Source organism: Mya arenaria, chromosome 1 (assembly GCF_026914265.1).
Source record: "Mya arenaria isolate MELC-2E11 chromosome 1, ASM2691426v1".
Taxonomy (NCBI): Eukaryota; Metazoa; Mollusca; class Bivalvia; order Myida; family Myidae; genus Mya; species Mya arenaria.
In genome coordinates this window covers 39,539,818-39,554,803 of record NC_069122.1, presented here as the reverse complement: position 1 = coordinate 39,554,803, position 14,986 = coordinate 39,539,818, and the positions used below count along the sequence as shown (strand labels likewise).

General features: G+C 36.4%; 1 protein-coding gene across 1 annotated transcript; it reads left to right on the top strand.

Annotated features, from left to right (window-relative positions):
- Positions 1-807: 807 nt before the first annotated feature.
- On the top strand, positions 808-7,609 carry LOC128238559 (uncharacterized). Its single transcript, XM_052954606.1, has 3 exons — positions 808-851; positions 2,811-5,855; positions 6,083-7,609. Exons 1-3 carry the CDS (start codon positions 836-838, stop codon positions 6,262-6,264), a joined length of 3,243 nt encoding a protein of 1,080 aa, XP_052810566.1. The 5' UTR covers positions 808-835; the 3' UTR covers positions 6,265-7,609.
- Positions 7,610-14,986: the final 7,377 nt, after the last annotated feature.

Sequence of the window (14,986 nt, the reverse complement as noted above, 5' to 3'; positions counted from 1 at the left end):
AGAACTGAAACGAAGTAAACAAGAAAGAAACGAAACGAACATATGAGGGCTGATCCAAAATTAAAGCACAATAAAAAACAGCTAAACTTTTCTCTCAAAATATCATTATCCAGACCAATCGATATTTTTTGTGATCATTTGGATGATTGAAATATGTTACGCTTGTCAGAACGTCACTGATAACCAGAACTACCATTTTATGTTGTTTTTAAGAAATTTGAGAGCCAAATAGACTCAAATAATATTTGAAAGAATATATAGAATATTTGATACGCTAGATTTGTAAACAAATCAGATAGTCAATGCTACAAGTTCTGTAATTAGTTATATTTCCAAATTCATTAAGACGTCAATCAGCTGCTAAGCGCAGAAAACGGAAAAGGGATTGCCTCCTAAACTGTTCATTTTAGATTATGAACTAGGATCTTACTGTTTTGATGAAAACAAATTTAAAAATAATTGTTGTATAAATTGTATTTATTTTGTAGGAAACAAACATCGCCAATATTCGAGCGCTTAAAACGTTCACTGCTTGTAGATTTCGGAGCAATGGTAATATGCGCAGCATATAGCGAAAACAGTTTTAATTTTGTATGCATAGAAATTAATTTTGTTTTATAAAAGTGTGTGTGCATGGTTGGGACAGTCCGCTTTTTTATCTTCCCTCGTATGCATGGTATTCAAACACTGGACCGAAAAAAAACAACAGACGGTTATTCCCCTAATAAATTCCGGTTCATATCTGTATATAAATGGACTACTCAGATGCTGTCACCATCCATTAAAAATGAAAGAGTCAAAAGACAACCATCTTTTGGTATTATTCTGTGTTTCCATGTTGGCTTTTGCAGGTACGTTTCTACTTTATGTAACTCTATACTATAATAAATTGTATTAATTCAGTGGAGATTTGGCTTTGAAGGCAGTTTAATGTTTTATTCTTGAATATTAATTTCAACATTTAAATGAAGTTATATGCAGAAAGTATTTTTGCATACAATATATGTTGATTCTAATTGATTGCTTTTAATACCTATACAGTGTATAATTCGGACCATAGCATGCGTTACTATTACATAAAATTTCAACAAACAATTTTATTAGTAATTGCTGTACTCTTAAACTTTTGCTAAAATTCTTCCTTATCGTTTTAAGTTTTGACCGTTCACTGCGTCTGGTTTTTCACAATCATATGTATTGATAGAAAAAAAATATCGTCAGTTCATGCATTTTATTTATCACAGACTGTCAGAGGTGTAATAAACATTCAAGTACTTGACAGATTAATACATGCTCTGACTCGAAGCTATTCTTATAAGTGTAATGCAATATTTTATCAAATCATGTCATATAATTATGCTGACCTGCTGTTATTACATGTCCCTTTAGCTTGTTCGTCTTATTTGGCAACGATATCTGTTTAGCTATAGAAATCATGAAATGTGTAATCAAATATAAATAGAATTTCATATTGGTGTTCATTAAATGATGAATTTATAAACCAGTCGTGTTTTTTTTTTATTAATGAGCCTTGTAACAGCATTTTAAAACATTTTTTCTGCATACTGGACAAGTGTTCCGGTCATATGACCAGTGCTGGGAGAGTAGATCTTTCAAAACTCACACCCCCCCACCCAGCCCAAAAGTATACGAATCACGCACAACAAAGCGTAAAGCATCGATTTCAAATACGTATATCAATATTGAAAGTTATGCAATTTATATTATGACATTTCAAAAATGAGAAATGTAACAAAAATGATTTAAAAATATTTCTTTTGCAAAAGGATTCAAACATGCAAGGATCTTAGAAACTCTTTGACGTCGAATATGAATTCAAATTAGTGCACGTCATAGCGCCAGTAAACAATGATACACGTGTTTTGACGTGAAATTTACATCAGTTTTGTTTTTATTTCTAATTCTAATGTAATTTGAAAGATAAACATATGCAATAAGAATATAAATGATATAATTCCGGTTGGAAAGGAAATGTTTGACCTTCGTTCACGCTGCGTAGCAAGCCTCGTTTATGGTTTGGGTGTGTGTCCCCCTATCTTATATTTCCATTTACACCAGAAGGACTTGAACGATTCTAAAATCATACCATGTGACTTGTCTATCATACTTTTATTTCTCAAAACAAATCTCAAATAGTTATGCACCTGGGTGTATTATAGAATGCTATATACGAAGTAAATGGAAGTGAACTATTTTAAATTCGGATTATTTTTGCATGCGTTGTTTAAACAGAAATGCATATGGACTGCCATTGATAATGCAGTTGTTGATTAATGAACTATTAAATGTACATTTGATTTTGAGTATTCACTTTTAAATTAGTCCATTTCTTTCTCTAAATCGACGATAATTAAGTTATTATATATCAAAAAATCAACGACTTTCAAATATTGTAAGAGGATGCAAATTCTTAAATAGTAAATAATATTCAGTTATGCTATAAAGTAACAAATGTTAGGCGACATTTAACCATATTGCAATAGCCAGGGCTTTAATTGTAATTGCATTTTTCCTGTTCATATTTCAATAAAAAAGTAATGAAAATTTAAATACGTGAATATAAAACAAATACAAAAAAACACACACTTATTTCCGTGATGTTGCTTATTGGCATTGATATTGAATCCCTGAAGAAAAAAAAACATGAAGCGAAACTATAGACAGTCATAATGTTTAATTGCGGGATACTTACCAATTAATAAATAAAACTTTAAAATAAGTTGTATAAACATATGCAGAGTGACATTTTTCGCTCCTAATGATCATAATCGACATATGTTGTAATTCAGGAGCGAATAGCAACACGTTCCTTCAGCATCTCCAACGAAATGTGGATGAATACAGAAAATCGCATTTCTCGTGGAACATTCGAAACCTCGACCACAATACCTACAAATCACTGAGAACGATAGAAAAGAACAAAGACAGGATATTCAGAGAATTCATTCAGAGTCAAAGCCATGGTGTGAAACATTTACCAGCCAGTGAACATATGAGCACTGAAAAAAGAACTGAAGCACACCTTCACAATTTATCTCACGGAGGAAGCAGAACAATCCAAAGAACTAAGCAGATACCTCGTCATAAGTCGCATGGTGAGACAATAGAAACAAGACACGCGCGGCATCTGCATACTATTATGAACAATGAGCTGTTACAGAAAAGAGAGGAGGAACAGACTCAATTGATGATGGTTGACATAAAAGGCCGGAATGTCTCAGAGACACGGGACAATGTGGTATATGCCGCTCCACAAATTATGATGTATGGCGATAAAATACTCCCTTTAAAAATTCGGAAGAGATCGGCAAACCATCCACAAATGATGGTTTATAACGAGCCACAAATGATGGTATATAACGAACCTCAAATGATGGTTTATAACGAGCCACAAATGATGATGTATGGTGATAAAATACTCCCTTTAAAAATTCGGAAGAGATCGGTAAACCATCCACAGATGATGGTTTATAACGAGCCTCAAATGATGGTATATAACGAGCCTCAAATGATGGTATATAACGAGCCTCAAATGATGGTATATAACGAGCCTCAAATGATGGTATATAACGAGCCTCAAATGATGATGTATGGCGATAAAATACTCCCTTTAAAAAATCGGAAGAGATCGGCAAACCATCCACAAATGATGGTTTATAACGAGCCACAAATGATGGTATATAACGAACCTCAAATGATGGTATATAACGAGCCTCAAATGATGATGTATGGCGATAAAATACTCCCTTTAAAAATTCGGAAGAGATCGGTAAACCATCCACAGATGATGGTTTATAACGAACCTCAAATGATGGTATATAACGAGCCACAAATGATGGTATATAACGAGCCTCAAATGATGGTATATAACGAGCCTCAAATGATGGTTTATAACGAGCCTCAAATGATGGTATATAACGAGCCTCAAATGATGGTATATAACGAACCTCAAATGATGGTATATAACGAGCCTCAAATGATGATGTATGGTGATAAAATACTACCTTTAAAAATTCGGAAGAGAGCGGTAAACCATCCACAGATGATGGTTTATAACGAGCCTCAAATGATGGTATATAAAGAGCCTCAAATGATGGTATATAACGAGCCTCAAATAATGGTATATAACGAGCCTCAAATGATGATGTATGGTGATAAAATACTCCCTTTAAAAATTCAGAAGAGATTGGCAAACCATCCACAGATGATGGTTTATAACAAGCCTCAAATGATGGTATATAACGAGCCTCAAATGATGGTATATAACGAGCCTCAAATGATGATGTATGGTGATAAAATACTCCCTTTAAAAATTCGGAAGAGATCGGCAAACCATCCACAGATGATGGTTTATAACGAGCCTCAAATGATGGTATATAACGAGCCTCAAATGATGGTATATAACGAGCCTCAAATGATGGTTTATAACGAGCCTCAAATGATGGTTTATAACGAGCCTCAAATGATGGTTTATAACGAACCACAAATGATGATGTATGGGAATAAAATGCTCCCTTTAAAATTTCGGAAGAGATCGGCAAATCATCCACAGATGATGGTTTATAACGAGCCTCAAATGATGGTATATAACGAGCCTCAAATGATGGTATATAACGAGCCTCAAATGATGGTATACAACGAACCTCAAATTATGGTATATAACGAACCTCAAAATATGGCATATAACGCACCACAAATTATGGTATATGACGAGCCACAAAGGATGATATATAACGAGCCACAAAAAATGGTATATTACGAACCACAAATGATGATGTATGGTGATAAAAAAATCCCTTCAAAAATTCGGAAGAGATCGGCTAATCGTCCACACATGATGGTATTTACCACTCCTAAGTCAATGCGTTACAATGGCAAGTTTAGTTATTTATCAATACGATCTTTCGAAAAGCAACAGAATAACAATACATTAAATACAACTAATAGTATCAACACCAAATTGGAAAATTTCGAATCGGACAAATATCTATGGTTTTCAATAGCAGACTCGTTGTCGCTTAGGTTCCCAGTTAAGGAAAGTGTGTATTTTAACAGTTGGAGTCAGCGTATTCTTCTTTTTAAGAACAGTACACTTAATAAAGATGACTTCACAAAACATTTCCATAGGTTACCATTGCAAAAAATGCTTCAAACATTGTCTCTGACACACATATTTCAACACATATTCTGGCCATTTAGTTTTGATCAAGCATTTATGAATCAAAAACTAGCCTTATTGGGAATGTCTGGGTTATCCACAAATAGACATAAGCAGAAAGAGGCGTTTTACGCTGAACTTGAGAAACATCAAACAATCAAAGTACCGGTAGAAGAGGAAAACGTGATTTTAAGTTTCGACCATCCTGACTTGGTTGAAGGTCTCAATCGCTCGGGGCTTTTGGAATTGAGTAAAGAATATGTAGATGCTGGAAATCATTTGTATTCATTAGAAGAGCAAGAGTATATAACGTCCAAAGTCCAGGCAGCCATGGATATGATAAAGATTACAAATTCAGAGCTGTATCGCGCTATCCATCAAGTCATCGGATGCATAGCTTTCTATAAGGCAGAGCACCGCGGATTCGCTGGAGGCACAATCAGTTCAGCTCTTGGAGTAATCTGGCAGGACCCTAGAGCCTACAGAGAGCAATCTGTCGCCCACTATGCTGAACAGATAGTTCACGAGTTCATCCATTCGTCACTTTTCCTCGCTGATATGGTACACGGGACCTACATCGACCGTAGTTTGCTTTCTCACGCTAAGGTCTACTCGCCTGTACGCAGGGAGTTAAGGGACTTCGACAAAACGTTCCATGCCTCATATGTTACAACAGGTACGCAAAAAAGCGATCATTTATGCAACATTAGTACAAACCTGGAATTTTATGGTTTAGAGTTAAGAGCAGGTATATTGTCATAAACTAGTATATATGTTCATATCAATATTCATGTTCGTAAAGTTAATTAATTTTAAACTTTGCCTTTTGGAAAATACACTCAAATTGTTTATGAAGGTCAATTGTGTAATCGTTTAGACAACTTGAGTTTTATCCATCTTCAGGTGTTACAATATTTCAATCTAGAGCGGGCAATTTTGAGAAGGCAAAGACGTATGCGGGATCGTTGCGAACCGCAGTTGACGGTTTGATTGCAATTCAGAAAGCGGTTGGAGTTCTTAATGAGTCTGGGGCGGCCATGTTACAATCCATGGACGACGTGTTGACTGTAATTAGAATGGAATAAATGAGGGCTTTTTAATTTGTATTGATGTATTATACACTGAGTGAACGTATGTTTTACTGTTTAAGTTACAATTTAAGCGTAGGAAAACAATCAGGAACAAATATATATTTATTTTTTTTAAATGGCAATTATCGATGATTACATGTATAACAGTAACTGTGTTTACTAAATCACATGATGGTCGGAGTTAATTATCTTATTGATACAGTGTAAAATCTGTTTACCTCTATCAAGATACATGGACATTAACTATTTCCAATACTTAATACTGCAAAACGGTCATACGGAGTACTTAAATAAAGATTATAGATAAATATGTATAGGAGATACTTCAGCAGCACTAACTGCATAGTTACACAGTTTGCAAATAACAGTCTTGGTCTTGTGTAACCTGTTCATTTTCAGCAATGTGAAGTGCAATACTGTCATTTACCCCTATCTCCAAATTTAGCATCATCATAATCAGACAAAAAATATCTTATAGGAGTGCATATAACTTTTAGACTTTTTCATAGAACTACAAATCAAGCTTTCTGACTACAATTTTAGCAGGTCACTGACCGTTTAAAGGCAAAAGAATCATTCGTTGGTAAAGTCATTTGTATGGATGTGAGATCTGTGTGAACGTTTCTTGTCTCTCGTTTATCGTCTTTTCGGCCATAGCCTGGTGCCTCTAAACAGTGTTTTAGCTTATTTGTTTGACTACTGGGCTCATCCCTGTGGCTGCCTTTGTAGAAACTTAATTCTTACTGAATACATATATCTAGAAATACTTCCTACTTTACGAATACATGTACTGCATAGTTCTATACTTATTGATGCATTGTTCTTAAATCCTTTAAAGCTCCACTCTTACAGATTGAACGTTTTGACAACTTTTGTTATGTCTTGGAACGAGTCATTTTTTTTGCGAAAATCCATGGATATAATCCATTATATAAGACTGCTGACAAAAAATTACATCGCAGATTTTTACATTTTAGTTCAAAAAGTGGTTTTCCGCCATAAAACATTAAAATTTTCAAACGGAAATATGAAAATCTACAATCTGTTTTTTTGTCAGCAATCATAATTATTTCATTGTTTTGCAGATATTTACGCAAAAATTTGCTTTTTCCAAGACAAAAAATAACAAAAGTTGTAAAAATGGTATATCTGTGAGAGTGCAGCTTTAAGAAACACGTATCAATGTACGAACAATCTTTAAGTTTTCTCGGTTATGCTATACCAGTGTGTACTCTATCCAAATTCACTCGTACTTTTCAAGTTGTGATTAGCTATTTTTGTTTTTTAATGAATCCCAGTATATCTAGATAAACATTCATTGTTTGGTGTTTGATGTTTATGGTCATTTTTCTTGTTGACTATTGCGAAATGAAGCAATACAATCTGTTGTTGTTATTAATGCTGCAGCTTAAATGTATGGTATTAATTTTGAATCAAAGTTTATAACTTATTTTGGCATACAAGCATAATAATTGATACTTATTTTATAAGATTACTTTATATTGTGAACAATTGTTTAATAATAGAACGTTAAGTCATGAATGATACAATTGAAACCATACGACCTTTTCTATTGCAGATGGCAAAAACTAATTGATTGTTCAGGGCCACACTTATTAGAGGCCAGTAAGACAAACGAAAACGGTACGCGCCTTTAAACCTTATGTGACATATATCTGTATACGAAAGACAACATTATCACAATATGAGACGAAGCGATAATCTAAATATCATCTCATTCAGAGACAAAAGCCAATATTTATTTCTACAATTCACATATTTAACAATATAACAGGTATAACACATTTAATTATCATTATTCATCGTTACCGCGGCCAGCTTAAAACGTTCGTTCGCTATGAGAGGTTAAAATGTGGCATGTTAAAAATGTTAGTGTTATAACATTAACAACAAAATATTGGATGTAAAATATGTTATCCAGTTAATGATTGGGTAATTATGCAATTGTTTAAATCAAGTCATGCCTTAATCCATGCATATCTTGGCTATTTCTGTTTGCGAGGCGATTGTTCAATTTCCCGTGACTGCGTGAGTTACGTTATCGGTGTGGTTAAAAACACTCGAAGTATCGCTATAATGTATCGCATCTTGGAAAAGACAGCCAACGTTCAATAGTCTACTCGATTATTGTTATTCATGCAGAAAATCATGTTTGCGTTGAAGAAGAGGGGACAGCGTGGTTCATATCTATCAGAGTCCTGATAAGTGGCACAGCTGGACCTGAGTAAACGAAGAAATATCTCGTACATTAGTCTTATGTATATGTTTTCGACTGTACAAACGATTAACATCTGCGTGTTGTTGTAGGGTGGGTAAGTGAGGTTTCATAAAGTCGGTGTGTCTTTCAGCCGGTTTGGTATGAGAAAATAGGCTCTAAAACTACAAAAGACACAACAGATTATAGTTATTGAAATAACAGAAAAAAGGATCATATGTCAGTGTGTTTTTTTAAACTTACACTTGACCTGCATGGTTTTAATAAGTTATGGAAACTTACTTGCCAGTCGTACCGTTACGCGGTAGGGTGGTGGCATTGATGGGGTCATACCGTTATTAGTTAGATACAATTAAAAGTAAATGGACCCCAGTTCCAAAAAGAGTCCCTTTTATCCGGATTATTTTATAAGAAACAGAAAGCATGCAGTTAGGTTTAGACTTAAAAAAACAACAGGTACTTCTGTGCTAACAGGACAACCATAGTCGCAAGTAAGCCCATGTTAACCCATATATTTCTTATCATCTGCTTGTAACTTCACCTTTTGTACCCACATTAGAGCGGGAGAGGATCTGTTTCGAACGCTCTTTTGCCGACCGGAGCTCATAAGGGAACACTATTATAATTAACAAAACAGTGCATTATTTGTGTATGTGCCAACAATTTAAGCAACATTAGACTAACAAAAAATCTTGAAGTATTCATATTCGTAACAAGCTATAAACATGTAATATGACATACAGACAGACCAGCCGACATTTGCAAACCTAAATCTTCTTCGATGAGGGCATGAAACTTTCGCTTTCCACACCAATTATCCCACCTGTTATTGTTGAGCCGCTGAAGTGTTAAAACTCTGCCTCGGCTTATATTATAGAAAATCGTAGTTACTTCCCTTATATGTAATCATGCCGTGTATGTGATGATTGTATCGTAGTCACGACTGAAATATTACAGTTAATATTTTTATACTATGTTATTCAAACCTTTTCCCTGAATGTATGCGTTGCCAATTTATTGTTTGCATACCGTTTAAAATTTCAATTTTCATAATTGACAGTTAGTTTATATAGTATAAGCTAGTAGTAATCCAAACTTGTTTTGTCGCGTATTGCTACTGTTCACTTAACTTGTTGGAAGTCTTTAAGTTATTAAACAACAACCGTTCGAATGTCAGTTCTTTATTGTTCCACGTTCTTTCTAAGTATAATAATAAGTTCTAAATACAGCATGACATTTAAGGTAATCCCCCATCCTAACTGCCGTCCATTAAGGACCCAAGGCCGCTCTCCTTGCCTTGCCTAACCCCTCTCTTATACTAATTTGTGGTCTGAATATGACAGCTTTACAACCCAAGGAATACACGTTTTTGTAATTAACATGACCATTTTGTACATTTGTACCAGGTCGGCTGTCAACCATTTTCATATTCAAATGACAATCAAATATGCCCTACATTACTAAACATACAGTATGTAGACACATATCCATTTAATTAGATCTTAAGTATATCTTAAATATAACGTATTACGTCACATTCTATACGTAACTCTGTTACGTGACAGTTTTAATCTAACGCGTAAAGTGTATTTAACCTTCTTATTAGAATGGTGATGTAAATAGCCGAAATTCGCTTGGTATTCAATGAGTTAAGCACGCGCGACCGTTCCAAACAACACATTATGCTATTCGACAATGTAGACTTATTCATGCACAATTTAAACTTTTGTTCAAGCTCGTTTAAATGCAATGATGATTTAAACTTTAGAATGGGATTTCGACTTAATAACATATAGTTGGCTTTCAAACAAATTAGGATTTATTAAACTTCTTTCCTGTAGATTAAACTTACTGCCTTGTATAATGATTCAAACGTTATGTGGTGTATGTATAGAGATTGAATGTACAACTATAATTCTTAAGTTTGTATACGACGGATTCAGTACGCATAAAATAGCACAACAGTCAGTATAAAATAACGAAGCTTAATAAATCAAGTCTGCTCAAGTTAGTATGTGGTTTTCATAATAAAACAAATCATTAACATAATTTGTGAACAATACATATTATATATAATTTAAACTCGCTTTCGCACACGCACCTTATATACGGGAATTGAATTATAGAGAGTTTGATATCTTATAAAATCAGAGCTTCTTTGATTAAAATCGTAAAAACTATTCTTTGTATTGTCAACAACGTGTTCTTAGTATTCTACACCCTTTTCATTCCATTGCAAATAAAGTATTTTGTTTCCTTTATAACGAACGATTTTTGTTGTTCCATATCACTGTTTTTGGTAGTTGTACTTGTATTAAACATGTACCATTTTCTGAAGCATAATGAATACAACTCTATTTCATTTCCTTTTCAAAAATCATTCACAAACTGCCCGCTGTGTCCTGTATAATGCACACTCAATATCGAAAATTGCCCGTTCGGTCCTGTATAATGCACGTTCGATACAGAAACCTGCCCGCTCGGTTCAGTATAATGCAAACTCGATACAATAAACAGCCCGCTCGGTCCTGTATTGTGCACACCCGATACCGAAAACTGCCCGCTCGGTTCAGTATAATGCACACTCGATACTATAAACTTCCCGCTCGGTCCTGTATTATGCACTCCCGATACCGAAAACTGCCCGCTCGGTCCGGTGTAATGCACACTCGATGCAATAAACAGCCCACTCGGTCCTGTATTATGCACACCCGATACCGAAAACTGCCCGCTCGGTCCGGTGTAATGCACACTCGATACAATAAACAGCCCACTCGGTCCTGTATTATGCACACCCGATACCGAAAACTGCCCGCTCGGTCTATTATCATGCACACACGATACCGGAAATGTTTTGCTCCGTCCCGGATGAATATTCGATGCATAAAACCGACCGCTCAGCCCCTTCTTATGTAAACTCGATACCGAAAACCTCTCGTTCCGTCTCGTATGCAAACTCAATACCTGAACATGCCTGTTCAGTCCCGTATAATGCAAACACAATTCCTTAACCTGCCTGCTCAGAACCGTATAATGCAAACACAATTCCTTAACCTGCCTGCTCAGAACCGTATAATGCAAACTCAATACCGTAACATGCCTGCTCATTCCCGTATGATGCCAACTCAATACCTTAACCTTCCCGCTCAGTCCCGTAAAATGCAAACTCAATACCTTAACCTGCCTGCTCAGTCCCGTAAAATGCAAACTCAATACCTTAACCTGCCTGCTCAGTCCCGTAAAATGCAAACTCAATACCGTAACCTGCCTGCTCAGTCCCGTATAATGCAAACTCAATACCTTAACCTTCCTGCTCAGTCCCGTATCATGCAAACTCAATACCTTAACCTTCCCGCTCAGTCCCGTAAAATGCAAACTCAATACCTTAACCTGCCTGCTCAGTCCCGTAAAATGCAAACTCAATACCTTAACCTTCCTGCTCAGTCCCGTATAATGCAAACTCAATACCTGAACCTGCCTGCTCAGTCCCGTAAAATGCATACTCAATACCTTAATCTGCCTGCTCAGTCCCGTGTTATGCAAACTCAATACCGCAACCTGCCTGCTCATTCCCGTGTTATGCAAACTCAATACCTTAACCTTCCTGCTCAGTCCCGTAAAATGCAAACTCAATACCTTAACCTGCCTGCTCAGTCCCGTAAAATGCAAACTCAATACCTTAACCTTCCTGCACATTCCCGTAAAATGCAAACTCAATACCTTAACCTTCCTGCTCAGTCCCGTAAAATGCAAACTCAATACCTTAACCTTCCTGCACATTCCCGTATAATGCAAACTCAATACCGCAACCTGCCTGCTCAGTCCCGTGTTATGCAAACTCAATACCTTAACCTTCCCGCTCAGTCCCGTATAATGCAAACTCAATACCTTAACCTGCCTGCTTAGTCCCGTGTTATGCAAACTCAATACCGTAACCTGCATGCTTAGTCCCGTGTTATGCAAAATAAGTACCTTAATCTGCCTGCTCATTCCCGTAAAATGCAAACTCAATAAAGTAACCTGCCTGCTCAGTCCCGTGTTATGCAAACTCAATACCTGAACCTGCCTGCTCAGTCCCGTATAATGCAAACTCAATACCTGAACCTGCCTGCTCATTCCCGTATGATGCAAACTCAATACCTTAACCTTCCTGCACATTCCCGTAAAATGCAAACTCAATACCTTAACCTTCCTGCTCAGTCCCGTAAAATGCAAACTCAATACCTTAACCTTCCTGCACATTCCCGTATAATGCAAACTCAATACCGCAACCTGCCTGCTCAGTCCCGTGTTATGCAAACTCAATACCTTAACCTTCCCGCTCAGTCCCGTATAATGCAAACTCAATACCTTAACCTGCCTGCTTAGTCCCGTGTTATGCAAACTCAATACCGTAACCTGCATGCTTAGTCCCGTGTTATGCAAAATAAGTACCTTAATCTGCCTGCTCATTCCCGTAAAATGCAAACTCAATAAAGTAACCTGCCTGCTCAGTCCCGTGTTATGCAAACTCAATACCTGAACCTGCCTGCTCAGTCCCGTATAATGCAAACTCAATACCTGAACCTGCCTGCTCAGTCACGCATAATGCAAACTCAATACCGTAACCTACCTGCTCAGTCCCGTATAATGCAAACTCAATACCTGAACCTGCCTGCTCAGTCACGCATAATGCAAACTCAATACCTGAACCTGCCTGCTCAGTCCCGTGTTATGCATACTCAATACCTTAACCTTCCCGCTCAGTCCCGTATAATGCAAACTCAAAACCTTAACCTGCCTGCTCAGTCCCGTATAATGCAAATTCAATACCTGAACCTGCCTGCTCAGTCCCGTGTAATGCAAACTCAATACCTGAACCTGACTGCTTAGTCCCGAATAATGCAAACTCAAAAGCTTAACCTGCCTGCCCAGTCCCGTATAATGCAAACTCAAAACCTTAACCTGCCTGCTCAGTCCCGTATTATGCAAACTCAAAACCTTAACCTGCCTGCTCAGTCCCGTATAGCGAAACTCAGTACCTTAACCTGCCTGCTCATTCCCGTATAATGCAAACTCAAAACCTTAACCTGCCTGCTCAGTCCCGTATAGTGCAAACTCAAAACCTTAACCTGCCTGCTCAGTCCCGTTAAATTCAAACTCAATACCTTACTTTTCCTGCTCAGTCCCGGTTAATGCAAATGCAATACCTAACTCTTCCTGCTCAGTCCCGTATAATGCAAATTCAATTACTTAACCTGCATGCTCAGTCCCGTGTTATGCAACTCAATACCTGAACCTGCCTGCTCAGTCCCGTATAATGCAAATTCAATTACTTAACCTGTCTGCTCATTCCTGTGTTATGCAAACTCAATACGTGAACCTGCCTGCTCAGTCCCGTATAATGCAAATTCAATTACTTTACCTGCCTGCTCATTCCCGTGTTATGCAAACTCAATACCTGAACCTGCCTGCTCCGTCCCTGCCTGCACATTCCCGTGTTATGCAAACTCAATACCTGAACCTGCCTGCTCAGTCCCGTATAGTGCAGGGATTGGGGAAGGTAATAATTTGTGCCCCTTAGCTACGTCCGACTGGATATATAAAGCATTGTGATCGTCACGTGTACCCGTAAAACTATGGCAACCTGGAGAGGACCAATCGTATACGCGACCATTACAACGTTGGATGGACGAAAGGCATGGTTGAGAAGAAATCATAATGCCAACTCAGTACAGTATAATTCTGAATCAGGTGAACTCACTACACATGCTTGAGGTTTAGCCCTTTTTTTGCAGTATAACTTTTATAAGTCAGTTTGGCTGACTATTATGAATCTTTGTCAGATTAAGATTAAGAGATTTGAAAGGCAAAAAAGAGTTAATAAATATATGCTTAAATACTCATACATATGTAGAAGGAAAATATCATAGAATATCACCCGGACATTATCTCTTTGAATTTGTCTATTTTTCAATTATTATTGTTTATGCAATTACGAAATATATGCACGTCAATCCATGCTTATTCTGTTAATTTGTTTATTTTGTTACTTTCTGCACCCATAAACAACCTTCAAATGTAATCAGTTAAAACACACTTTTACATGTTTTGGGTTAGAATTTAGAATAAATTACCTCATTATTCACTAAACATTTCATAAATGGCTTATAAATAAAATAAATATTAAATCTACATTAATGAGAGACTAATATCAGTAAATTTATTAATTATACATGTAAAATATGTGTTTTTGAGCTACATACTGCAGGATAATTGAACCACATGTATTCTTTTTAACTGGTGTTACACTTGAATAAACCTCAGTTTTCATTTCACCTGTTATTAATAGTATACTGTATATAAAAAACTGCCCCCCCCCCCTTCATCCTTATTACTATATCAGCACAAACTATTTTGTTTATATTTAAACAGAAAATTCAGTTTTCTATTCATTCTTATGATAGGCATATTTATTTTGAAAGTACCGGAGGTATTTTA

Coding starts and splice junctions, on each gene's coding strand:
- LOC128238559 (XM_052954606.1), top strand. Junction 5,856..6,082: donor TGCCTCATATGTTACAACAG/GTACGCAAAAAA, acceptor ATCCATCTTCAG/GTGTTACAATATTTCAATCT.